At 47.0% G+C, this 27,502-nt stretch overlaps 1 protein-coding gene across 1 annotated transcript in view; it reads right to left on the bottom strand.

Moving 5' to 3' along the window:
* Window positions 1-27,502, bottom strand: part of ABLIM3 (actin binding LIM protein family member 3) — a 101,131-nt gene that overhangs the window by 11,912 nt on the left and 61,717 nt on the right. The window contains 9 exon segments of the mRNA XM_081135333.1: window positions 719-853; window positions 2,729-2,776; window positions 4,137-4,235; window positions 4,921-5,050; window positions 5,569-5,598; window positions 7,183-7,338; window positions 11,319-11,390; window positions 13,789-13,847; window positions 26,030-26,117. Coding sequence (XP_080991459.1) covers window positions 719-853; window positions 2,729-2,776; window positions 4,137-4,235; window positions 4,921-5,050; window positions 5,569-5,598; window positions 7,183-7,338; window positions 11,319-11,390; window positions 13,789-13,847; window positions 26,030-26,117 — 817 coding nt within the window.

The following is a 27,502-nucleotide window of genomic DNA, read 5'->3' as shown; positions in this document are numbered from 1 at the left end:
GAAAATTCCTCCCCAAACTTGAAGGAAACAGCTTGGGGTGCGAGACTGGTTGGGGTTGCACATTGAAGACCACTAAGCCCCTTCGCTAGGGTGCCCACAAGAGCCTCCCGCCTGCCTACATCCTCTCTTCAGTCCTCCAAACCTCTCTCCACCCTACAGCCAAAGTCTCTCACACACACAAATCTGATCATTTGTCACTCTTAGTGCCTTCCTATTGTTCAGGATAAAGACCAAAACTCACAATGCCCAGTGGGGTCTGGCCCCTCATCACTCCCCCCACTTCACTCTGAGCTCAAGGCTAAGCTGACAGCCTTTTCTTTCCCCCATGGAACCCAACCTCCCATCTTGGGTCTTTGCAGATGTGTTTCTACACGCTGTTGGCTTGCCTCTTCCTCACCCTTCCCATAGCAGCAGAGCCTCTGCATCTGAGAAGCTTCTGTCATCTTCTAGGCTGGACAGCATGCCCCTGTCATCAGCTTTCTTACCTCCTGTATATCACCTGCCCCTCTAGTTAGGACCTGTGTCTTCTCCACAAGGGCAAGGACATGGCCTAGTTTGCTCCCCCATGTCTCCCTAGAGTCCATCGCTGACCCTCAATACATGTCTGCAGAATGAATAAGTGAATGATCATGTGAAGGAGTGGGTGACTATCCTGGCCCCTGTGTACCTGGTGTAGGTGACAGGGCTCTGGCCCTGGCTCCCCTGTGGGGCACACTACCTTTGGGGGACCCATGGTAGGTCCAATACTCAGACTCTGAAGCATAGTAGGGGTCTGGCGAGTAGGCTGGACTATACTTGGAGGCCTGGCTGATGTCTTCACTTGTTTTACTCTTGGTTGCTGTCGACAAATCACCTGCAAAGGCCCCAAAGAGAGAGAGCTTCAGGGAGGCAGAGTATTCTAGACCAGTGTCCTATATACTCTTTCCCATGTCTCAGCCAGGCTCCAGCCCAGAGCAGTGAGGCCACTTTGAGGCCAGGATTTGGGACATGGAGCATTGGAGCTGGAAAAGCACTGAGGCCAAGGCTGCATTTGACACTTAGGAATCTGAAAACCAGAGAGGGGAAGGTGCTTGCTCAGGACCACACAGCAAGTTAGACCAGAAGTGGATCAGACCCCCAACTCAGGGATCGTTCTACCACATTCCACGGACTCCCAGGTGTGCTTCTAAGTGAATACTAATGCTGTGGCTCCTCCAAGATTAGACATGTCCCAGGTGAGCCCTTGCCCTCACCTTCTAGAAGCCAGCCTTGTTGTGGATTTGAGCTACATCTAGAGTGGGAATCGGAAAGCAGGCCGTGCTGCATGTTGAGTCAGGTCAACTTTCTCATTCTGAAATGCCAAGTCCTTCTTGGGGAGATGATATGACCCAAAGGAAGGAGCACTGGACAGGGAGTGAGTAATGCTAGGTTCTGCTCCCAGCTCTGCCACTTAACTCAATTGTAACACTGGGAAAATCCTTCCTCTGTCTGCCTCAGTTTCCTCATCTGTGAGCATCAGAATTGGTCTTTTGGCTCAGGTACCAACCAGCTTCAAGCTTCTATGTGAATTCCTACATGGGGTGACCATCAAAACTATTACAGGCACAAAACCTTGTGGGGCAGTGACTTTAGCACGTTCCAAAGACTGGCAAGAGGCTGATTAGGGTGGAGAGAGGGCTGGGGAAATGAGCGCAGCTTCAGGATAGTTCCCCAGGAGAGAAGCTATAGGGACAAAGTCTACACTCCGGGCAGCCAGGGCAGCAGAGTGTCCCAGGATGGCCCTCAGCCAGCTCCAGGCTGTGCCCCTCCCCAGCAGCACTTGCTCCCAAAGCTTTCTATTGCCTGGTGATGTGGGCCCTCGCCCCAGCCAATCTCATTCGGCCCCTTTCTTCCTTCCTCTACCCACTCAGTCCACCTCCACCCAGGCTCCCTGCTTTGGTGCTGCCTCCCAAAGCCATCTGCAAAATTCCACACAGTCCTGAAGGGTTTGGGATCTGGGGGCCTTATCTGGATATGAAATCAAACTAACTTTGTCAGGGTTGGTGACTTTCTGTGGCCACTTGGGGCACATAGTGTGTCCTCTGCAGCCACACATAGGTGTGCACAAGCTCACAGACTCCTCTGGACCCCAGCCCAGCCCCCTCCAAAATCGAGGATGTTTGTCTAAATGATCAGGTCTTAAGTACCCAGAGCCACTGTTTATATTTGTACCGCCCCTTCCACCAGCTCAGTGAGTTCAGATTCCTGCACAGGGCTGCTTTTGCCAGCTCCATGCTCCACCAACTCTGTTATCCAGCTAGACCCGTAGGCACATGAGGGTGACAGGGTGGCAGCTGCGCCTCCACACCCTCAACTAAGAGATGTGCTTATTCAACTGAGGCTCAGTAACTGGGACTGTCAGGTCTCAGTGATAAATGACTGAGTATCAGTGCCCCAAGAGCTCCTCTCCCAGGGAACACTGACAAGGGTCGCTCTGACCATGGAATTCAGGACGCCAGACAGTAGGGAAGGGGGAGTTGAGGAGATGGTGGCAAAGGATTTAGGGGATATGAGGCCTTCCTTGCTCTTTCAAAATGTCACCAAACTCTTCTCCAGTGTCACCTGAGTGATTGGGGGAGGGCAGTCAACAAGAAGGACTGAGGTGCAGCCTTGCATGTGCCTCTCCTGGTAACCCATGCAGAGCCATCTGCACAGATGTTAATTGCCCCACACCCCTTGCCTGGCCATGCCCGCTTGCTTCCGACCATACCATGCCGTTTGTAGATCGGGGGTTTCCGGTAGATGTTACTTTCTCCAGCTGCCAGACAGACCCAGAAGGGACAGTAGGGAGGAGAGAAGGAGAGACAGGAGAAAAGGAGACAGCAGTTGGTCAGTTGATCTCAGAAGAGAGAGATGGTCAGCAGGTTTTTCCAAGGGTCCACCATCTTTTCCCTGGTGGGTTTCCTCTTCCAAAGCTGAACTTCCAACCTCATACCATCAGGTTCAAAGAAAGGTGAGGGGAGAGGAATGGGTGGATTCAAATGGTGCTGAGGAAGGGACCTGGGGCCTGAATGGTGGGTATGCAGGCAAAAGGTAGGCAAGTGCTCAGCAGGACCCCATGCAGGAAGTTATCCACTCCTCCACCCAGCAGCCACGCCTCATTCCATGTGCAAGTGCCCAGAGTGCTGCAGCCATGGTTCAGTGTTATCTCCTCCCACTTCCTCAAACAGACAGGCTGGGAACTTTCTGGGGCAGGTGAGAAAGGTGTAGATGAAAGAACAGGATGAGCTCCTGGGGAAACATGAATGGGGAGTGAAAACCTGAGCTCAGAGTTGGGAACATAGTCTAGTCCAGCTCTGCTGTAACTCAGAGTGAGATCTTGTCCAAGTCACATCTACAAGGTCACCTATCACTGTCCCTCATGCTCGCAACCTCTAGCTACACTGGCCTGTTTCAAGACCTTTGTACTTGCTGTTCACTCTGCCAGGATGTGTTTCTCTGGGATCTTAACAAGGATGATTCCTTCTCATCTTTTGGCTTCAATATCACCACCTCTAAGAAGCCCTTCCTGACCACCTCACCGAGTCCAGCCTCCCCGACCCCAATCACTCTATCGCATATCCTATTTTATTATCTTTACAGCACCTACCATTACCTGAAATTATCCTTTTACTCATTTGTTGACTCATTTATGTCTCTCCCCACATTAGAGCATAAACACCATGAAGGCAGGATCTGGGCTGGTTTAAGCACAGTTGCAACCTCAGGGTTCAGAACAGTGCCTGGCTGTACAGAAGGAATAACAGAGGCTCAGAGAAGCTAAGTAACTGGCCTGAGGTCACCAGCTTATATATAAACAGCAGGATCAAGATTTAATCCCAGGAGTTTTGATGCAAAAGCCCGACTTTCAGCCTGATTACTGCTGTGTCCCATCACGACCCCTAGACATTCAAAGCACTTCCCTGGGCTTCTTCCTAGTGGTCCCGACCAAGGCTGATTCTGTCAAGTGAGTGGGCTAAAGACTATCGGTGTATCAGGGAGAGAAGGTGGGTTAGTTCAGGTGACTGGTTAGCGAGGGTCCCTGGGAGCCGGCTTCTCCTCGGTGCCGGTGCAGGGTGCCCAGTGACCCCATGAAGCATGCATTCATCCATGCTGGGAATTCCGGGCTGGCAGCCTACCTGGGATGTGAAAGTGCTTGGGAGCCTGGTAAGAGGTCGGAGTGGAGGACCTCACATCTAACTGGCTATGGTATGGAGAGCTCCGGCCACTCTCGGGCCCTGGAGCACGCAGGCAGTGGTCCCAGAGAGAACAGAGGCAGAGAAAACAAGCATTAGCGCGGTGGCAGTCAAGGCAGCAGTGAAGTGATGACAGCAGGGACAGTGGGGAGGCGGCTGTGCACTCATGCACTGTGTCTGCAGAAACAGGCTTGACCCCATTTTCTTGCTTCACCCCGAAGTCAGGTTTTGTGGGTTGTAAGAACCCACTCCACCAAGCTTCAGGAAGGTATTTTCACCCCACCCTCCCCATCCTGCCTCTCCCTTAATTGCTCTGCTGGCTTCACCCCTAACTTCAGAGCTGGCTGTCAACTACCTGACTGGCCTGGTTGGGGCTGGGCCATTGAGTAAAGGCCAGGCCACAGCCCATTTCTGGTCCTCTGGGTGGAGGGGCCTAAGGATGAGCACTAAAGTGTCTCTTCCAGCCAGGGCCTTGGGCTGCCGCCACGTCCCTTTCCTAGCAGCTTACCACCCATTTCCCCACAGCTTCTCTCTGCTCCCCTGCCAAGGGCATCTGCAGGGACTCAGGGAGGCCCAGCCAGTCACCTGCGTGGCCACAGGCCTGCAGAAGCCCTGCTGGACAGAGATCTCAGGAAAGCCCTGTTCTGCCTCTGCATCTGGGGACATCAGGCCACTATGTTGTTCCCCTGGCTCTTCCTGTCCCTTTGGGGGCTTTCCCCTTCCTTACCAGAGCGGTAGTAGTGGTGAGGCGAACGGGAGAAGGTTGGGGACATGCCCTGCCGGCTATAGGTTGGGGAATCGATGTATCCTGGGCTGGAGGCCCGTCTCTGCCGGAGGTCCAGGTTTTCGTAGATGTCCTGAGGGAGGAAGTGGGGCTGTGAGCAAGGTCAGCAACTAGATGGGCCTATGGCCCAAGGGTCTAGGAGGCAGGTAGGGGAGAGACAGAAAATCCAGGATTCTAGGGGCTGAAGTGTAGTGCTGCCCTTCTGAATACAGAGACCCCCCCTCCCTGGGTTACACATACAGCTCAAAGAAGGGTGCAGAGACTTTTCAGGGCCTTCACCTATCACTCACAGGCCCTTGAATGGAACCTGAGAGTCAGGTCCCTGGAATCCTGGCCAAGGATCACAGAAGCATCAGGGAGGTCTTCTCTGGGTAGAAAGGATACATCAGGTCTCCCTGCCCCCCAAACATTTCTACCCTTTATGCCACCACATGTTCCTCCAGGTCATGCTCCTATCTCCCTATCATTTCCCTGGTTTGTTCAAGGGCCCGGGCCCCTTGGAGGCCTGGGGAGGGGTAAAATCAGAGGCCTGTTTGTTCAACATAAAGGGACACAATTATATAAAAGGTCTTCCCAAACCATCTTAATTACCTGGGAGTAGGGAGATAATGTTCCCAGCGACTTAGCAGCGAAGAGTTTGAAGGCAGTCATGGAAGGAGAGAGAAGAGAGCAAGAGAGAGGGACAGAGAGCAGTTAAATAGTTCAGCAAAGAGAGGGCCTCCGCTGCCCCCTGGCATCCCTGTCCAGATAACATCCTCACTTAGAGGCCTGGGATATTAGCAGTTCTCACAGGTAGTAGAAAACCTTGAGATTATGCTTTCCTTTTGCACATGGGAACCCCAAGGCCCAGAGAAAGGACAGGATGGCTCGGGGCCTCTCAGGGAAGAAATGGCAGGGTCTTCACTTGGACCCAGGCTTCTCCACTGCAAGCTCACGGTCATTTCATGACTCCTCCTTGTCGCTTTACCAGTTCATGACCCCTCTGTAGTTCATAAGGACAGAGCCCAGGGTAAGGGATCCAAAGGTAGGGCCAAGCAAGGGCCAGGCTGGTGCCATCAGTATGGGAGTTGGGCCAGTGGGTGGTGTGACGAGCTGGAGAATGGAACGTCCCATCCAAGGGGGGCTGCTCAGGCCCAGCACATCAGGGCCAGGCTGGGATGTCTGCCCAGCGTTAACACAGCTTCTTAAGTTTCCAAGACAAGTCAGGCAGGCAAAATCTTATGTGAAATCTCCCAATGTTTAAATGTTGAAAACTAATTTACAAGATATTACAACTAATTTAAAAGATATTTTGCGAGTGAAAAAAAAATTTTCAGGGCTGGGTGTGGTTTGTGGGCCCTAGTGTGCCATCTCTGTTCTCAGGAGAATCAGCTTCTACCAAATACTTGGTCCCCTTTTCCTGGTCCATTTCAGGGACCAGAACCCAGAAAGTCTCAGCACCGGGCTCTCAAACCAAATGGAATCCAATCCCTTTAGAGAGGAAGGGGACGGTGGTGGAACAGGGACAAGAACTCGAGTCTGTGGCTTCCAGGCCAGGATGCTTCTGCTCCAAATGACAGCTCAGGAGTGTGCAATGAAGTTAGAAATCTCCTGGGATATTGACCACCAGGACCTCCAGGGTAGTGGCCACCCTGCCTTCTCCAGAGAACACTTTCTCTTGTCCAGGAACCATTTAATTATTTCAAAATTCATCTGATGCTGAGTTTTTATAAGAGTTCTTCTCTTGCACAGGGACTTAAGGCCAAAAACCAGAGAACCTACTAACTAGGGATTATAAACCCAAATGGCCATTAAGCATGGCAGGGGAGGAGAGCCATGGCTGTGTATAAAAATTTCTCCACTGTAAGGAAAACAATATAGTTCAAATGATAAGTAGTTACAGGTTCTCGGCTTCAATGTTGGGGTTCTCAGGGAGTGTTGGGGACTCAGGAGAACTGGAAGCCCATGTCCAGTCTATAGCAGGGCATTGCTCCCCATCTCTAGATGGTAGAAATACTGGTGTAGTGTCTTCAGCTCTAATTTTCCAAGTAAAGCCAGATTTTTGGATGAAATCACCTGGTTTTAAAATGTTGACTGTAAATTACAGTTTAAAAGAGTCTTGGGTGCCAACACTGGAGGGCAAAGTGTCTGTGATGGAGGGGACTGGGGACCCCGTGGGCCCTGCTCTCCTCCAACAGCCCCAGAGAGAGGGACAAGATGCCATACCTCTCCATAGCCACATCTCTCCAGCATCTCATCAGACGTGTATCTGGAATGAGGCTCGTAGGAAATGAGGTCGGGGCGTTGTATCTCGTAGATGGACTTAACCTTGGGGAGAGCTGCCAGGTCTTTGTAATTAAGGATCTCATTATCCACTTTAGCCTAGGGAAGGAGGAAATGGACAGGAAAGGAGCAGAAAGATAAGAGAGAAAGGAGAGAGACACAGGGAGGACGAGCTTCTCTGGTTTCCACTAAAAACCAAACTTTAGGATGGAAGACTCGCAGAATGTTAGAATAAGACGGGTCTTAGAGGCCATCCATTCCACAGGGCTAATGCTGATGGCGGGCCCAGGATGGGTGAGGCCCCGTGCTTACAGGATTCATCTCCTTCAAATGTCATGACGTCTCTGTGACATGTCAGGGTGCTGGCTGCCTTCTGATCCCACAGAGAGAGACACCCCATTCACAGCATCCTTGAGGATGATGAAGATGGTAAAGGCAGAAATAATCACGATAGAAAACACTGGCTGATGTTTGGTGAGCACTTATTATGAACCAGACACTGTTCTAAGTCCCTTATGTGGATTAACTCAGTTACTCCATACAACTCACAGCTCTAATAGTAGGGTCTAATATTATTCGCACTTCTGAATAAGGAAACAGGCACAGAGAGATCAATGGACTTGCCCAAGGTCACATAGCTAATAAACAGCAAAACCAGATGTCAAACCCAGCCAGTCCAACCTGAGAGCCTGCCCTCTCCAGTGGCCTCTCCTAGTCCCCCAGGGCAGGGAGTTCACTGACTTACAGCTGTCAAAGGGCTGCATCAGAAGGCTGCTTCTCACATCAAACTGAACCGAGCCTCTAACTACTGCCTGCCTTTGCCTGAGCAGTTCTCTAGAACCACACAGATGAGGAGAGAGCTTCCCCTTGCACGGGACGGCCCATGTCTTATGGTTCCTGAAGCCATGTTCTTTCCATGTCTGCATCCTCCAGAGGTTCCTTCTGTGACCTGGTTTCTGCTGGTTAACAGGATCTGTCTCCCCACAACTACTGTGCTCACAAGGTCCTGAGGTGATGCAAATTAAGAGAGGCCACTAGACAGAGAATCCAAGGAGACTGTATTATCCCCATAATGTCTCCCAATGCCTCGGGGGCCAGGCAAGTCTCAGGGCCAAGACTACTATAGAGAGAGCAACTTTCATAAAGACCTTAGAAGCGTTGGTATTTTAAACACTTCTTAAGGCCCTTCCTCTTTCCATCCTGTCCCATCCCACTGCTATTTGGGCACTGTGCTATTCATTCCCCTTTGCCCATAGACCCACCATCCACTCCTCCTTTCTCTGATCTGGGCTCTGAGGCCCCATGGACTGTATCACAGGCTCCCTGTTTTTCAGCTGGGTTTGGGCAAAGTGGGGCACCAGCAGTGTGGGAGGTGAGTGAAGAAGCTATTTACTTGTCGCCCTTGCACCTGCCTTGCCTGGGACTGCTCTTCCACAGATCAAGCTCTTACTATCCTTTCCCTTTATGCGAGGGTGGTGACTACTTCCCACTCTTGTAGTCCTGGGATGCTGCATGATGTGTGTCCCCTAATCCTGCCCATACCTATGCAAACACTCCCTTCACAAAACCTATCTCACTTAAACCCTTTGAGGTGTGCCATCTCATTTATGCCAGACCCTGCCTGGGTCAGACATCCACACCTGTACCAATTTGGGGGAGTGTGAATAAAGGGAGCCTCATTAGGAGAGTCCACTTGCATAAGTAACTGCTGCCTTTCATTCTGGGATGTTAGATCTTGACCTTGAGAGCTGTTGGCATCTTGCAAACTTGTTTCAACCTATCACTCACTATTCATCTCAGAACTTTATTCCAAACCTCAGAAACAGTAAATTTATGTTTCTTCCTATGGCTGCCTTGTTCACAGGTTATAAATGAGTTTATAGTGATTGGACAGAGGTATCCTAACATAATTAGCCAGGAAGGAAGCGACCACATGGAGCTGGTAGAAGTCAATTCTCCTGGAGATGACTGCAGTAGTCAGTGGGGGATGGAGCAAAGTTTGAAAGGACCAGTCCCCTCCAGGTACACTAATAATTCTATTTTAATACCAAGCCTCAGTATTTACAAAAATTAAACCAATACTCTATCTTTCTGCCTGTTATTGCCTGTCCCAAAGGTGGTTGGATTGATTCTTCCCTCAGTTTGGAAGCCATGTTCAGAATGGTCTGACTTAAAACATGGCTCACATCACGTGTGCAGTCATTCCCCAGAGCCACCGGAGGTGAGGCACCATTAAGGGGAGAGCAGGAGAAGAGAGAAAGGAAGACACATGCCTACTCAAGAATGTGGGGGTAACTGATCTCAATGTGTAAGCCCCCAGCTGGAGGGCAGAAAGGCAGGTGTCCCCAGTTGCTGTTGTTCATCTGTAGTTGAGCTACTTCTCACAAGGGCAACTCTAAGAGATTTCTCCAGGCCTCAGGGTGAACATCATCAGGGCCTAACTTATTTCACAAAGGTTAGCAAGGCTCCTCAGTAGCACAGGAGAGACCAGCCAGGCCCAAAGGGCATTATGGTGCAGCACTATATATCCTGAGCTCACATACCTTGGTAACTCTCTTCTGGAGACAGGCTCACTTTGGTCAATAACATTCCCATGGTGTAGGCCCTGAAACTAAGCTCATTAATCCTGCTGTGGTCTGGCCTCATTCATAGCACCAGGGGGACAGTCACCTCTCTTGTCCTGGACAGGAATCTTCAATGAATACAGCCTGTGATCAAAGTCGCTTGTCTTTTGTGGGAGCCACATGGCAGTATTGACGCATATTGAACTTGCATTCAGTGTTTACTCTTACATCTTTTAAAAATTTGAACAGAGGAAGAAAAGAAGGGAAACAGTCCCGTCAATGGGCATTATCCAGTGATCAAGGAGGAAACTGGATGTAGATTTGGAGTAAATTAATGATCAGGCACGGTGGGCAGGGCCCACCAAAGGCTGGCAGGTTTGAGGACTTGTCTAGAGCTTCTTATTAGGATTTCCTACTCTAGACTCCTCCACCCCCCATTTGTGGTCTTCTTGGCTCCCTTGACTCAAGGAAGGCTGGAACAGTCTGGAGTCAGCCAGACTGAGGTTTGCTTACTGTCAGTGCCCTCCTCTGATCATTGTGGTCCTTTCTGGCTCTGCCTCCTCCGCATCCATTATCTTCTGCTTATCTCTCAGGTTTGAGCTTAAATGTGTCTTCCTCATATTCTTCTCCCAGCTGATCCTAGACTGTCTGTTTCATCTGCAGCAGCAGCAGAGCACCCTGTACCTTTTCTTCCTCGCACTTATCAGAACTGGGACTGATCATCCGTGGAATTACGTACTCATTACATTACGATGTTATGCATCGGGTTGGTGCAGCTCCCCACCATCTCCCAGTGCGAGCACAGCATGTAGTGGAGTAGACACTCAGCATGCATTTTTTGAGTGAACAAATGAATAAATTACATATCCAAGGGACTCTGAGGTCACCTAACTCAACTCTTGTCCCCTTTGCCACATCCCTGGCAATGATGACCATCTCTGTGTTTGATGCCTCTAGGGTTGGTAGTTCAGACACATGCACAAGGTTTACTTCATCCCTGGACTTCTCACATGGATAGGAAACTCTTCTTTATGTTTGCAAATCCTTTACGGCCATGTTTCCACATTCATATGGCTTCTACCGCCTTTATGCCTCTATCTCCATGTTGACATCCCATCCAATACCCACTCTGAATAGTACTCTGATCCCCAATTTTTCTCTTGCCCTTGTCTCAGTTAAGTGATGGGGAAGGATGCACATTGCACTGGTTTCAGAGCTCGTCGAGGGCTCTTGCTGTTGCTGCACTTTCTCGTGCTACTACTGACTTTGATATCATCCCTGTAACTCTGTTTACTAAGCTGTGTGCTCCCCAAGGGCAGGGACCATGTCCTCCCTGTGCCCCACTGTATCCCCAGCACCTAGCACAGAGCCTAGCACATGACAGGCCACACTGGGTAACAGTAGATACCAGTTGGATAAAAACCTGACAGCTATCTCTGGCTTGTCCTTAGAACTTCTTTAGATTCCAGGCTGGGGAATAAGAAGGTCCTACTGTGACTGAAAAGCAATACATACACAGATAACTCGGTTGGGTGACCCAATGCTGGATCCAGGGGGTGAGATGGAAGTTTCAGACGTCCGCCTGTGCTGTGGGAGAGACAAGACAGAAGGGGTGAGAAGCTGCACCTCTGACTTGGTGGGAAGGGGGAAATGGGGTATAAGAACACAGCTCTTCAGGGACCATTAGCATTACTATTAAAGCACTCTCTGGCTATTTCTGTACTTTCTCTTCATTTTCTGCCTTTTATTTATTTTTATATTTTTATTGATTTTAGAGAGAAAGGGAGAGAGAGAGAGAAACATCAATGTGAGAGAGAAACATCGATTGATTGCCTCCCATAGGTGCCCTGACTGGGAATTCGAACCTGAAACCTAGGTATGTGCCCTGACCGGGAACTGAACCCGCAACCTTTTGGTGTACAGGATGTTTTAACTAACTGAGCCACTTGGCGAGGGGTTTATTCTCTGCCTTTAAATCAATGTCTGAATGTGAATGAAATCAGAAATGCACAGGGCTTCAGGCTGTTGGACTGAATATGCATTTGTTTTTTACATATTTGTAATCAGCCTTTTAGATAGGAAGTTACTTATAAAACTATTTGGGGTAATCCCAGTCAATAATGTACTTACTTTAAGTGAATAAAATTGTTTAGTACTCATTCCTTAGTAGTTTGCTTATACAAAATATAAAAGTAGGTTAAACTTCATGTAATTGCTCAGTATACTGATTGTTTATAGTATACCCATTGCCAACTGACATCAACCTAAGTGATGAACTTAAAAAAAAACTTTCGCTAAACAATGGTGGTGGCAGCAGAACAACACTGTGTCAGTCTCAGAGAGTGGCAGCATGTTGTGCTTAAAAAGTAAATGGATCAGGAACCAGCGTCTACTAATGAACTACGTGATTTCAGGGATTGGTTTTAGGGATTGCTAAATTCCCTTTCAGATCTCTCATCCTACAACTTAAAGCGTTCCAAGTGGGGCTGTACAGCAGTGTTTCCCAAACTGTGGATTGTGAACTAGTGTGGTTCTGGGGAAATGAATTTAGGTAGAACATTTGATAATACGGAGTCCTGGAGTGAGAGAGTAAAATGGAAAATTCTATTTTAATCCTCTCATATCAAGGAGGAAGTCTTAATTTGGTGCTAATACATTTTAACAACTGTCTTGACAATTGCTAATTCCCCAACACCCCCTTCCCCATTTTTTTAACAAAGAGAGTTCATGAAACATGATCTAGCTAGAATTTCCAAAATGTATTCTTAAGAATTATTTCATTTTCATCAAATTTATTTTATGGTTAGCTTCTATTTATAGCAAGTAATACTGGGTTTCCACTTAGTGATATAAAGTTTTATTTTAAAATAAGTTCAGTTAAGTAAAAAGTGGTGAGTTACTTTAAAGAAAAAGAAAAACATTAAGTATATAATGATACAGGTGACACACAGATATGGCAAATAGCATCAGGTTTGTAGGAAGATGGCCGAAACTTGAGAAATGTCACCAAAGAGGAGGAAATTGAGGAAGAAAAGGATGATTAGGTCTTCTTACACTTTAAAAGGGAGAGGCCTTAGAAGAAACAGGAGAAAAAGCACAAACTTATGGCTCAAAAACAATTATATATCAATAAACCAGCTCTTTCCCAAGCTTACATTAGATGGATGAGATGGCAAAGGAGACAACATTACACCAGCTGGTCAGAAATTATACACGTGTTTTAGGCTGAGACTCTACCAGGGAACTTTTAACACAGCACCGAGGTACCAATTGATATCTGAAGGCCAGAGTGTAGGGGCACCTTGGAGATCATCGAGTGCCCCCCACCACACACTCTAGGTATCTCCTCCACAGCATCAAGGACCCAGAAACAGGGCCCTGTCTTGCAGTTCTTGGATCAAGAACCCAGAGTCACAGGACTCCCTGGTGCTTGTCAGAGCACAGTAATTCAGAGGAACACAGGACCTCTGCTGGTCCAGCGTGTGTCTGGAGACTGGCTGTGCTTCTGCCTGGCTGCATCACTGTGGGCAAATCACCACCTCTTAGACCTTGGTTTTCTCACAAGCAAAGCAAAGATAAAATTCCTTGCCCCACCTGCCCCATGGGGTTAAAGAAATCAAATCAGACAGTAGCTGTGAAGATCCTCTGCAAATTCTCAATCCCTGTGACAATATTAACTATAATTATTAATAAATGACCTGAGGCTGGGGCACCTCAGAGAGGCTGCCATCTTGGTAAGCAATGGTTAAGATACAGCCTCACCCCAGAAACACTTAAAAACTCACATTAAGACACTGCTGTACAGTTTTCCAAGTGCTCTCACATCCAATGTCTTAATCCCGCCAAAAGCCCCATGAGGTGGGAGTTACCATTAAGGAAACCCAAGGACACAGGCACACATTTGGGAGTGTGCACACTAAGGAATGACTTTCTACTAAAGCACAGAGCCTCCAACCTGTGGCAAGAAGTAGCTGGGCTTGCTTACCTTTAACTTCTTCTCTGCCCGGGCTGCCTGTTTGCAGATTGGGTGCCAAACCTCAGAACCTAGGGGGCCAGGAAAATAACAAAGTCTCAGACCTTTCACACCTACCAGCATTCGAATCTCTCTCCCCTCCCCCCATTTACTCCCTCAACAGCATATGTGCCCTACACAGCAGCCAGGACCCCTGGTTTTCCTGGCTCTCTGCTGCTACATGGATTCAACTGGCTATGCACACTTTCTGCCTGTTCAAATCCTACCCATTCCTCAAGGTCCATGCCTGATATGACATCTTTTTGCAAACATTCTTACCTGCCAGCTGAGAGTGACTTCTCTCTCCTCGGTGATCCATAGTTCTTTGTATCTCTCTCAGCACAGATGGCCTTAAATCATAGCAGTTTGTGGATTTATCAGCCCAACTAGATTAACAGCTCCTTCTGGGCAGGAGCTGGTCTTTATTCATTGCTGGATCTCCCACAGCATCCAGCATGGGACTTTGCTCTCAGCAGAGTCTCTGTACATGTTTGTGAGGTGAACAGATGAGTGGATGATCGGCAGTGAGTGACACATAGCAGGTGGTCAATAAATGTGTGTTGAATGAATGAATGGCAGTGGAGGTGAAATAAAGTGACAGACTGTGGTGAACTCCAGCCTTTCTTCCTCTTCAAAGGCTCATGACAGTCTACCAGAGCTATCACATTCAAGGGGAAGAAGTATCATGATGTATATTCTGCTTAAGAGCATTGACTTGACCTGCTAATTCCTAAGAGACTCCAGACTCTTCAAATTTAGTATATTGCATTTTGTTGTGGGTGAGAAGCCAGTTGCCAGCCTCAAACCAAGAGGCCAATTTGGAAAGGCATGAGCAACAGGTGGCCGGTCACATGTTGAGAAGCAGCCCCAAATATTACACATTCCCCAAAGAAGGAACAGATGTCCTGGATTAGGAGAAAAAATAGGAACATATTATCCCACTAGTGCCATTCCTCTTGTAACCAGCCCTAAAAGGAAAGGAGCCAGCAAATGGCTGGATTCCTGAGCACCCAGATGGCATTTGTTTGTCTGGCTTTGTTTTTAGGATACACTCACCATTATGGTTTGTTGCCTGGAACCCCAGGACTAGAATACCAGCTAAGTGACAGGGGCTTGGTTTAAGGTTGAACAGTTAGACCTGAAAGTGTGGTGAAGAAATGATGGGCCTGGAATAAGGAGCCCTGGGTTCTTATTTCTGCTCAGCCCCTAATACCCCCACTTTATGGGCCCCAGTTCCTTCACTTGGATAACAACGAGGTGGAATTTTGATGGTCTTGGAGATTATTTTCATCTCCAAAATTCTAATTCTAGGGCCATTTTGTCATTTGTGGGACAGGGATCTTAGATTCTTATTTGCTGACGTTCTTGGGTGTTGCTAATGATTCGACACAAGTTTAATTCCTTCTATGTAAAGTGCAATGGCTCTCAGAGCCCAGTAGAGGGACTCTGGGTCTGCGGCTAGATCCAGGAACCTCAGGGTGTGTCTGCTATCTGGTGCTGGGTGGGGATCCTTGCTTTGGGGAGTTAGAGAGAGCATTTCTGGGTCCTCTTTGAGTTGCTTCTGAATCCACCAGGAGTTGTTTACCACTGTGGCTCTGCAGGAAGCACATGTTACAGGTCACTGTAGGAAATGGATGAGATGTACTGAGATGTCTAAGGTCACAAGATTAAGCAAAAAAGGCATAGGCAAGGTAAAAGGCCAGGCAGACGTTCTCATGGGGGGAAATCATGTGTAAAAGGAGGGGGTCAGATGAGATGGTCTCTCCATGCCATCGACATATCTGCTTTAAAATAAAGCTGAGCCACAAATAGCTTCAGCACTCCGCACACAGGAGAGCAGTTTTATAAGATGTGAGGGGTGAGAGTCAAAGGGATAAAGAACATATAGCTAAAAAAAAAAGAAGTTGGGCAGTTGGAAGAATATCATTTAAATTAAAGAGGCCGCCCGGCCGGGTATGGCTCAGCGGTTGAGCATCGACCTAGGATCCAGGTGATCGGGGTTCGATTCCCGGTCAGGGCACATGCCCGGGTTGCGGGCTCGATCAATGACTCTCTCATCATTGATGTTTCTATCTCTCTTTCTCCCTCTCCTTTCCTCTCTCTGAAATCAATAAATAAATATTTAAAAAAAAAAAAGAGGGGAGGAATCTGTCGTTAGGTAGCAATAAACTTAGATAAATGGAGGTAAGAAAAGATGATTTGTTCATGAAGACCCCTATGAAATTGTAGTCTGCGGAGCTTCCGCCTTTAGTTAATAGCTCCACAGTGTGACGTTGGCAGAAAGGTAACATCTGGAGTGAGGAGGCGGGTTATTCTCTTCTATGAGCTTCATCCCCAGAGCCTAAAACAGTACCTGGCTCATGTGGGTTTAATAAAGAAATGGATGAAAGACTGGTTGGATCCCACCTTTGTGTTTTAAAAAAAGACAGTGATATGCTCCCAGAGGATGATGGTCACCATAACAGGAGGGTGAAAAGGATTTTTAAAAATATTTTAATGCTTTTCCGTGGGAAGAGGGATTAACTCATCCATCATGTCCTGTAAAGGAGATCAGGGACCGAAGGCAAACATTTCAGGGAAGGAAAATTTAATGTCTGAAGTTTGAATGGGCTCATTCTGCAAGTGAGCTTCCTATCCCTGGAAGTATTCAAGCACACATTGGGTGTGTAAATGCTCAGCAGGGATATTGTTGAGGAGATGCATCACGTGGCAGTTACACTCATGAACGTTTATATCCTTCCCAACCATGGAGATTTTATGTTTCCATCTTAACAGGCTTCTCTGTATGGAAAAATAATTATTTACCCCTGTCCAATGCTCTTGACTAGAATAAGTTCTATAAGAAGTGGGATCCATATCTGTCTTATACACAGATATGCCTTCAGGGACAGCATATCCTTAATGCTGAGTGAATGAATAAACAAAATAAACATGATACTCTATTTCAGGCTAGTAGAATTCTCTAAGTGGGCTCAAAGATTTGGACAAGTGGTAGAATGAGAGTGGTTAACACTCCAAATTTGTTTCCCTGGAATGTATGGGATAAAGAAATCAACTTTACAAGACAGGACTCTTTAACTTCTTGTAAAAATTCCACAGGTATGACTTCAGATTGAGTGTCCAGAAGAATATTCGCTAGATTGGGGTTTGTCGAAGTGTGACTTGTGGGCCACCTGTCCAGCAGCCTGGTGAAATGCAGATTCCTGGGCCCTCAAAGAGCCCCTGAAGTCAGTTTCCTGGAGGTGAAGCCTAGGGATCTGTGATTTTAACAAGCTCCCCAGGCGATTTATGACTGTAAATTGGAGAACCACAGGGCTAAATACTGGTTAACACTCCAAATTTGTTCCTCTGGAATGTCATGGGATAAAGCAACTTTACAAGACAGGACCCTTTAACTTCTTGTAAAAATTCAACATTTTTTGTTTGTCAGACTCCTGGTTCCATGAGTCACCCTCTCATCCTCTGAGACTGTCACCCACAATTCCAGGTTTTGCAGTTAAAACCGCCTGTAAGGGTTATGGAAGTGAAGGATTAGCCATTTCTGTGCCAGCTGAATCAGAGATAGAGATCTAATTCTCTAAAACTGTCCCTGAGCCAGGTATTAAGGCTGTTTTTAATCTGTAGCAGAGTCAGCATTCAGTCTTATTTGACTGGTTATAGCACCTGTAACATTTTGAATTTAGTTTGGGAACCCACTCACCTCTCTGTTGGACCTTGAAATTCAACTTGCCAACTCTTTTATTTTGTTTTATTTTATTTGCATTAGTAGTTGTTTTATGCCAAAACTGGAGCTGGTGCCCTAGTCTTCCAGAATGCCCAGCTGGGGTTACAAATAGAGCAGTGACTGAAGCTGGCCCAGGGAGGTTCCCTTTGGGCAGCACGGTGTTTTCTTAAGTGTTTTTGAATATGAATGCTCTAAGGCCCTGCAGGTGGCCAGTGACCCTCCCTGCCTCTCAGCCCTTCTCACTCATCTAAGCAGTTTAAACAGGACAGTTAAGTTTTCAGCCCCTGATCCTAGCCAGCCTGTTCTCTTACAGCAGGCTTCTTTGGATTTCTCTTGACCATAATAGGGTGAAATTTCTGAGTTCTGCCTTTATGTCAACAGCACTACCTTTGTGACATAGACTTTCTAGAACCTTGGAACAGCTCCTTTAAAATCCCCACCCAGACAAACAAGTGTGGTATGTCCATAGAACAGAATATTACTCAGCCATGAAAAGGAATGAAGCATTGATATACACTATAACATGGATGAATGTAGAAAACACTATGCTGAGTGAAAGAAGCCAGACACAAATGGCCACATATTATATGATTCCATCTATATGAAATATCCAAAATAGGTAAATCTATAGAAGCAGAAAGCAGATTGGTGGTTGCCAGGGGTTAGGAGGAAAGGATATGAGGAGCAACTGCTTAATGGGTATGGGTTTCCTTTTAGGCTGCTGAAAATGTTTGGGAACTAGACAGTGGTGGCAGTTGCACAGCACTGTGAATGTACTAAATGTCACTGAATTGTACACTTTAAAGTGGTTAATTTTATGTTATATGAATTTTACATATGTATGTATAGGAAAAAATTTGGTATACAGGGTGTCCCAAAAATATATATATATGCACTTTGAATAATTATTAATTCCAATGAGTTAAATCTGAAAAGAAAGAAACATCAATTGAGCTATCAGCTGCTAAGTGTGTATACATTTTTTTAGGACACCCTATATGTAGGTTTCAGTACTAACTCCTGTCTCAGACATCCACAGGGCATCTTGGAACATATCCCCACAGATAAGGGTGGACCACTGTACATGCAGAGCACTTAGAACAGCGTCTGCCTTTGAGTAGGCATAATGTAAGTGTTAGTTGTTTTTGTTATTATTATTTTCCCTTCCCTACCAAAAAAATATCTGTTTGCCAGGATCCAGTTTGGGTAAAAAGAAAGTATTAAGGAAACACTTGCAGGGGGGTGGGTAGCGTTTACTCTCCTACTCCTGGAGCTGGGGCCTGGGTGAGCGAGGGGCTTGCTGCAAGCAGAGGACTGGCAGTGCAGGTGGAGTCTCTAAGCAGAAGCTTGAGCTGGCTGCCAGCCACCTGAGAGGTGCCCTTCTGGGAGGTTGGGCTTATGCCCAGGGATGAGGGCACCTCGGGAGAAGTGGAAAAGACCAGCTTGCCCGGAGCTAACATGATCAAGTGGGCTTGAAGCTTAATAAAGACTTTGAGGGGCAAGCCTGCTTAGCTACCATGAAGCTGGTTACCATGGAGGATATGAAGTGGGATGAGGAAAGGAGAATGGCAGTGCTGAGTAACTCACAGGAAATAATAACTGCTGAAAATACCAGTTAGGACAGTAATTAAAATGTGTTGAGTGCTTAGTATGTGTCAGGCACTAAGTATTTTTATTATTCTTATTGTTATTATTATAACTAATATTTAGAGAGTGCCTGTGCCGGCCCTTATGCTATACACTTTATAATAGCACTTTACTAAAAATTATAATTATAACTAATATGATAATAATGATAATAAATAATCATGATAAATAATAATGATAACATTTATGAGCACATATGCTGAGCCCTGTATTAAGTGTTATTAACAGTGATGATAATATTGACAAAAGCCAGCATTATTAATGCATGGCATCGTGGTGAATGGCCATTTCTACATTACTGGGTGTTTATCATGAGCTCAGACCGGCAGAGCTGGTGGTGCTGGGCTCTGTGCTAAGCCTTTATTGTGTATTCACTCCTTTAATCCTCACAACAGCTTGGTGAGGTAGGGCCTATGGTTACCCCTGGTCTCAGTGGGGCAAATTAGGGTATAGGGAGCTTAGATGTCTTGCCTACCTGCCAATCACTGTCTCCCCACCCTGGCCTGGGTGTGGGCATGTGACCAAAGTCAGGCTTCTTAGAGTCTCTTCAGAACTTCTCTGTTGAACCTTGCAGGGAACCCTGCCCCTCTGCACCCATGGTGGCTGGAGGCTGGCCATATCCTCCTTCCCCCCACATGGAGACAGCCAGTCTGGGGCAGGAGAGTGCGAGGCCACACACAAAAAGCAGCAGGGGGAAGAACCACCTGCTGACACCCATGGGCTTCTCAACCCAGCTGTGCTGCTCCTTGGTGTGTCTGTTATGTGAGCTGTTCAGTCCACTTTTGTCTAATGTCATTTGAGTTGGGTTTTCTGCCACCTAAAAAGTCCAGACTAATAAAACATCTCATTGAGCTAAAACGAGAATATCTGACAAGTTCTTGACTTGCCCGGCAGGCAATTTTGTTTCCCAGAAAATAGAGGAAGCAACCAGGAAAATTGCTACTCTGGACCTAATTTCTATCAACATGGACAAATTGGCTGGTGAAGTGGATGTGACATGTAACTGGTGAGAAAATGGCCACATTGTCTTGAGTCTGTGGTGACCTGAGAGGAACAAGTTGGAAACAGACTTTAAAATACAAATTTAAGATTACTATGCAATAATATCTATAGGATTTGAACTGTTTGGTAACCCTAAAAAAAAAAATTAAAAAATGCAGCTCATCAAAAATGAAAGTGTACTCTATTTAAAATGAAATATGCTTACTAGAGTCAGACTTTAGGAAATATCAATTTAGCACAGTAGCGGGATATGTTTGAAGAGTCTAAAATTATGTAGCAGGATTGGGAAAACATAAGATTTAAAGTTTTTAAGCATAACTCCTACAACCTAAGCTGTCAGTAGAGAGATCCAATTTAAAATAACAATGCTAACCTACTAAATTATAGCAACCACTGTTAACGTTAGTGCCTTTTAAAGTGTGGTTTGATGAGATGCCTAGGTTACGACTGAGGGCTGGCATTCCATAATCCATAACAACAGGTGGCCTCTCTCCTGGACATCTATGAGCTCAGTGAACCTCTTCTGTGGCACTTGTCAGAGGACAATGAGGCCTCAGCTAAATACCAATCCAACTGTGCAGACAGACATACTTCTTGGTACCAGGACCTTGTATTATCTGAACTAAAAAAAAAAAAGTGACCTGAAATAGACTCAGTTATACAAGGGAAGGGTTTGGTGTAATTTATCAAAGAAAGCTTCCAGGGCACCATTTTGGATTTGCATTAACACAAAACTAAGGCTCTTCACTTTATTTTGGGCCGTGGACACCTCACAATTTGATGAAAGCTACAGAAACTCTCCTTACTTTGCAAGTAATTTCAATGCAAACTTTGGCAAGTAATTTCAGGGGATTCATCAAATTCAGGCCAACTATGGACAACAGGTTAAGAATTCTGATAATAAATGAAAGGAAATTGACTTAAACCCTAGCAAAACAGGCTAGCTAACCTTGGCCCAAGGACATAACCTCTCCAAACTTTCTTCTTCTCTAAAATGCAAATATTAATGACTTTTCGTTCATAGGGTGGTGATGATAAAATGGGATATTGCATTTAAAACTCAATGTGTGGCACCTAGTAAGTGTTTAACAAATATCAGCTGATGGCATTTCATTTATCTATTATTATTATTATTATTATTATTTATTATTATTAGCAGGACCTATACTTTGTTATAACATTTTCCTCAGCACAGCAGGGCTTGTCCTAGGATTTCATAAGTGACTTCTTGCCTGGTGGGTTTAATTAAATATATAAATGATAACAGGGACCTATTTTAAAATGTGCAGCTAAACTCCTGTTTCCAGTGTTATTCTCTGTCTCAGGTCCTCAGAACAGGGGCGTATTTACTGTAGACAGAAGGATAGTGAAAAAGGCTGTCTTTCCTTTTTCCCAGGGATAGGCACATTTAGAACAAGAGCAAAATTCTATCTCATGAACCACATTTTGGGTTTAGCAAAACTCCCATTGGTCCAGCAACTGCAACCTTCGTGACTTCAGTGTAAGTTCTGCCCTGAACTTGCAGCATTTGGGCTATTATTTTGCTGCACAAAAAACCAGTGACCTAATTCCCTGGTGAAGCCCAAATGATGGGTTTGGACAACAAACAGATGAGAAATTTGGCATCTTTACAAAAACAGTTGAAAGACTGAATGCACAACAGAATTTAAATAAAAGAAAACTTGCTCTTGTCTCCTGGGGCCTCAGAAGTTCTCACCCAGACAGATGTCAGACTTTCCCCAATTAGAGCCCATCAGAAAGCCATCACACAGCAATTATAACACAAATAAACTGACCAGAAGAACCTCCAAACTCGGTTGCCAGCGACATGCGTTCTGTGTCTGGCTATGGAACCAACACCCTGGATTTATGCACTTTGCAGGCTTCCTAATGCTGTCTCTCCAGTATGTTGCTTTGTGGGGCACTTAGCACCCTCACACCCATCTCCCCAATATTCACAAGGACTTTGTGGAGTATGCTTATTCTCAGAGCACTAGGCATGTGGGCCTGCATCAGTTTCTCTGCTACACAATGCTCCCTCCCACTGTGGGCCTTTGCACCTGCTGTTCTCTCTGCCTCCAGTCTTCCTTCCCCTCTTCACCCTCCTACCTCCTACTCAGATCTTGACTAGATCAGGAGCTTTAAAACATGCTCCACTGTCCCCAAATTCCCCTTCACAGCACTTAGCACAGCTTGTCATTGAATATTTGCACCTCTGGGTGAGTAAAGTCTGCCTCCCCTCCCTGGTAGTACACTCTACCCTGGAAGCAAGTACAGCTGCCTTGCTCATCTCTGAGCACCCAGCACATCACAGAGAGCCTGCCACATAGCATAGCCTCAGTGGGAATGAAATACTGTGGACTTATCCTCATTTTCTAGACCCAGAGAAAGAAGTCACTTCTTAAGGTCACAGCCAGTTAGCAGAGGTGCTGACCCTTGAACCCAGGAATCCTGGCTCTAAGCCATTTCTCACTACTCCTGTGCTGCCTGGGAGGACAGTTTTCTTGCTATTTCTGGGGAACATCATTTCACGTTCTGGCCCCCCCCACCCAGGGAGAGTGTCCAAGGCAATCACAGGTCCAGCTCTCAGTAGAACTCCCTGGTGGCTGACACCATCCTCGAACACCCACAGCCCAAGTCAGCATGACTCCAGCGTCGGATAGCCTGGTCCCCCTCATTCCAGGATCACTCAGCATCTCTCAAGGCAGGTCCTTGAAGGCCCTGCAATTACTCCCACTCTTCCAGGAGCCAGGAGGGTAGGAATGGGGATAATTAAAGAGGAGGGCGACCTGCCCCTCATCACCAAGAATATCTCCTACCTCCTGGAGGCATTTGCGCCCTAGGTTTGATTGTACATTCTCTCACATCGCAAAACTGTTTATTTCATCACTTAACTCTTTCAGCATTCTGTGAAGTTCTGGCCAGAAGTGGGGCTTAGGAGATACCGATACATGAAGACGGGCACTCCATGAGTGTAGGGAACTTGTCTGGTTTGCTCATTGCTCCATCTCTAGTTGTTAGGACAGGACCAGGCACACAGGCGATGCTTAAATGGGTGAACTAAGAGGTTACCATGGTAGGAACTTAGCGTACCTCTCTATATAGCTGATATAAGCTGTTAAAAGCTGATTTGACAGGCTAAGCAACTGAAGTTCAGAGAGTTAAGGGACTTGCTCCAGGTCAAAATTTAGGAAGCAGTGGAACCAGGATTGAAAGCACCAAATGGGGAAAGATTAGGATTGGGAATTCAGGCAGGAAGGCAAAGATGTTGACTACTCTACAGGTGTGAATGTGGGGGCAGTTTCAACACTAGAAAATGTGTTCACCAGGGAAGGGGGAGAGGAGTACCATGCAACAGATTTTCAAACCAGGTGCGAAGTCCAGATTACCAAGGTGGTCAGGGTCCATAAGGCATTGTGCAGTTTGCCAAGGCTCAGGTGGGCTTCCTAGCACATAACACAGGGTCCTGTAGCAGGAACCACTCAGAGACCCAGGCACCGAGGGATCAATGATAATGGGAAGGGGAGGTCTAGTCCTTGGAGCGACCCGAGTAAGCAGGCAGGTCCTGGGTCCCAGGAGGCAAGGTGCAGGGAACCCTGAAGTGGGAGTTATAAGGCCAGTCCTGTTCTGCCCCTGCACGCTCTGGTTCTCATTCAGGTCTCTTCCTCTCTCTGAGCCTCACTTTACCCATCTATATAATGGGGGTTGTTACCTTACAGTCTCGAGTGACCTCTGGGATCCTCCCACTTCTAACACCTGTGTGACTGTATGTATAAGTAAGTAGTTGTAGAGTCACAGCATCTTAGAAACAGTCACCTAGCCCAATCCAACACAGGAATTTCTACTCTAGCATTTGAACAGATGGTAAGAGATTCTGTTGACTAGCTGTAGGCCTGTGGTCCTTAACCAAGGACGATTTTGCTGCCAGGGGACACTTAGCAATGTCTGAGATATTTTTGGTTGTCACAGTGGGAAGGGGGTATGTTATTGGCATCTCATCAGTAGAGGCCAGGGATGCTACTAAACACCCTGCAATGCACAGGACAGTCCCCATACCAAAGAATTTTCCAGCCCAAAATGTCCATAGAGCAAGTTGAGAAAAACTGCTCTAGGCAGGGACTCATTTCATCTGTGAGGATCTCCTGGACCTGGGCATTTGTGGCTATGACAAGCTTAGGAAGACACACTCTGTGTAACTGCCTCCCTTTCCTTAGATCAGCATTGTAGGGGAACCAGAAGGAAGGGCCCTCACTCCTCCCTAAGTGAGCTATTCACACACCTGGGGATGGCTAATCATAGCAGTTCAGCCAACAGTGATCGCCTGTAGAGTGAGTACTTCTGGGGCCAATGTCAGGAGCAAGGGCTCTCAGGGAGCAGGCCAAGACTCTAATATAAGCTGGAGAGGACCAGATATAGACAAAGGGATGTGGAGACTTGGAGGAGGGAATGTGGTAAGTTGTGAGTGGGGTCAGGGGCACGAAGGGGGGTTATGAAGTGTGTAGTGACTAAACTGGACCTAGAATGATAGGATTTTCAACGGAGGGCATGAGAAGACAAGGGCATACCTTATTGAAGACAAGGTATGCAAGCAAAACCTGGAGGCATGAGACCATGGATTCATTTGAGGGGCTGAACACCATCCGAGCCACAAGGACAGGCCTGGTCCATCCCTGCCCTCCTACCTCTGCACCCTGACCACACTGACTCCCCTAGGTCTCCAACACTTGCCATTCCTTTGCCCACTTCAGAGCCTGGCAGATTCTGTCCCCTCAGGTTGGTGCACCCCATCCCTCCCCTCTTTGCCCAGCTAACACCCACCCATCCTTCAGATCTCGGCTTCCGCCTCTTCCTCTGGGAACCTTTCCTGACACCCCTTCCCACCCCGTTGTGTTCCCTCTGGTCCCATACTTCTCCCCACTTTAAAACTGATTCTCTTGACAGTTATTTGTGTGATTATGCACTATGATCCATTTCCCCTACTGGACTGTAGGGCAATGGGGGTAGGGCTGTGGTTGGAACTCACTATGGACCCCAGCACAGAGTCTGCACATGGTAGGGGCTCAAGAAATAGTTGCTGAATGGATGAAGAAACAATTGAAATCGGCAGCTTAAATGATGGGTTGGTTTAAGGCTAGACAGGCAGTTTGAGACTCCATGAGAGGGTCCTGAATTCTAGGTCAAACTGGTGGATAAGGAGAGGCCCTCAGGCCTCTTAACAGGGCTGTGCCAAGAATACCATGATGCCTTCGGATGATGGACTGAGCAGAGGGTGGAGGACTGAACAGAGCCTGGGGACTGATCGGGAGACTGTTGAAAGAATCCTGGAGTCAGAGGGCTGCACCCTGGGAAGGGGCAGAGGGAAAGCAGCCTCGATTTGCTTCTAAGAGAGTGCTGGTTCCCCCTCCTTCCTTTTTGTGCCTCTTGAGAGTCCATGGGAAACCTGGGCAGCAGCCTGGAGTGGTACTCAGAGATGTGGGGAAAAGGGAGGGGAGATGCTACAAACACTGCAACTCAGGCATCCCTCTGAGGTTTTCTGACCCCATGGCCTTGTTCAGCTCCACCTCCCACCCCCAGGCAGAGCCAGGGGAGTCTGCTCAGAGCACTGCCAGGGAAGCAGGCCAGCCAACCAGCAGGTGGACGCGCACAGGGATGGAAGGCAGATTACGTGTCACTTCATATTAGCCACACCGGCAACTTTCCCGAACCACCCAGAGAGGGGGAATTAAATGCAAATTTGAGGATAAACCAAAAGCAAAGGTAACACTGAAATAAAAGGAGATTGGGTCTCCTTTCCAGTCATGAGGGGATTGGAATGCCTTACAGCGGGTCAGATTTGCTTACCTGTGAGGTACATCTCCTCCCCTTCAGTGAACATCTGGTGGCAGCGTACACATCTGGCACATGTTGGGTGGTAGTGCTTCCCTCCTGCCTATGGAAGTAAAAAGAAGACATAGGAGGTCAGACCTGGGGCTGTTTTCCAGTGGGGCAGGTTGAGTGTGAACATTTCCTGGGCACATTAGTTTTCTTGGCATCTTCATGGCCCTGAAGTTGGATGGGAGTCCCCCCAGGGGAGTCCAGAACTGTCTAAAAGTCCACCCAGGAAGCCTGGTAATTCCACACCAAGCGTCCCTGATGGCAGTTCAGGGGACTTCTCTGGACATCCGCATTTCTATTCTCATAGCAGAAGGGCCCTTTGGAGGCCACCAGTCTCACCTCATTTCCAGATGAGGAAACAATCTTGCTTTGAGGATAGCCCAGCATTTCCCCGAGAATGGTACCATCACCATGAGTGGTGCAGCAGATGATTTTAAATGGTACATGGGCTCAGGATTTAATAGTATTGGATCAATGGGGGGGGAAAATGATCTCCTTTTCAATCCTCTATCAATTCTTCTGATTTTTTTCAAGGAGTAAGTACCAGTTTGGTGCAGTATGCCTTTAACATCTATCCCAAACTTACTAACCTACCTTTTTAAGAATGAAAGCAGGTGTAAGACTTGGAGCCTCCACAAGCAATTGAATCTAGCTAGAACTATACTTATTTTTGGTTACAAGCAATATGGCAAGTGATCCTGGCTTTCCTGTAATGTTATATAAGTTTTCTTATATGTAAGTAAACCAACTCAAAGACAGTTTAAAGTTTTAGTTAAGAAAGTGTACACAAGCTTCACAGGCATGGCAAATATTATGAGTTGCAGGCGAAGGACAGACTTAGTTTACAGGGGGCAAATAAAGGGACCCAAAAAGCCAGGACCTGTGGGCGAGTCTCTGACCCCCAGACCACTGTACAGATTGCTGTACCTGGGTGCCTCCATCCCCATCTTCAGCTCACCCCAGTCTGGCCTTGGGTGAGCCCCCTTCCCTATTCCCACTTTCCTTCTCTACCATTATTTAAAGGAAAAATGAATATGACTTGCAGCTGCAAATTCTAGCTTCAGAGAAGGTCGTGGCTCAGGTCTCACTGAAGCTGGTAGCAGTGCTGGAGCTGGACTCGTGAGGGCTGACTCCAGCCTAGCACTCACTTCCACACTGACAGCTCTGACACTGCAATCCCAGCCAGGAGGACTTGGTGGGCCAGGGTCCTTCAGTGGCACCTCTAGGATTTCCACATGGGAGGAACCTGGTGCAGTTGGCTAGAAGATGGGGCTTGTTTTGAAGGTATATTTTGAATATTAGGACAAGGTTTTGGGGGGGATTATATGTCTGGGGGAAATTGGTAGATATTGGGAGGAGTTGTTAAAGCACCTCCCTAACCCCCAAGCCATCACTCGGTCTGCTAATGAGTTCCTTCCAATTCAAAAATTGTAACTGCGT

The sequence above is a fragment of the Miniopterus schreibersii genome (genome assembly GCF_964146895.1).
Source record: "Miniopterus schreibersii genome assembly, chromosome: 4".
Lineage (NCBI taxonomy): Eukaryota > Metazoa > Chordata > Mammalia > Chiroptera > Miniopteridae > Miniopterus > Miniopterus schreibersii.
Note: the sequence above shows the minus strand (reverse complement) of the source record. Positions and strands in the feature narration are given on the sequence as shown.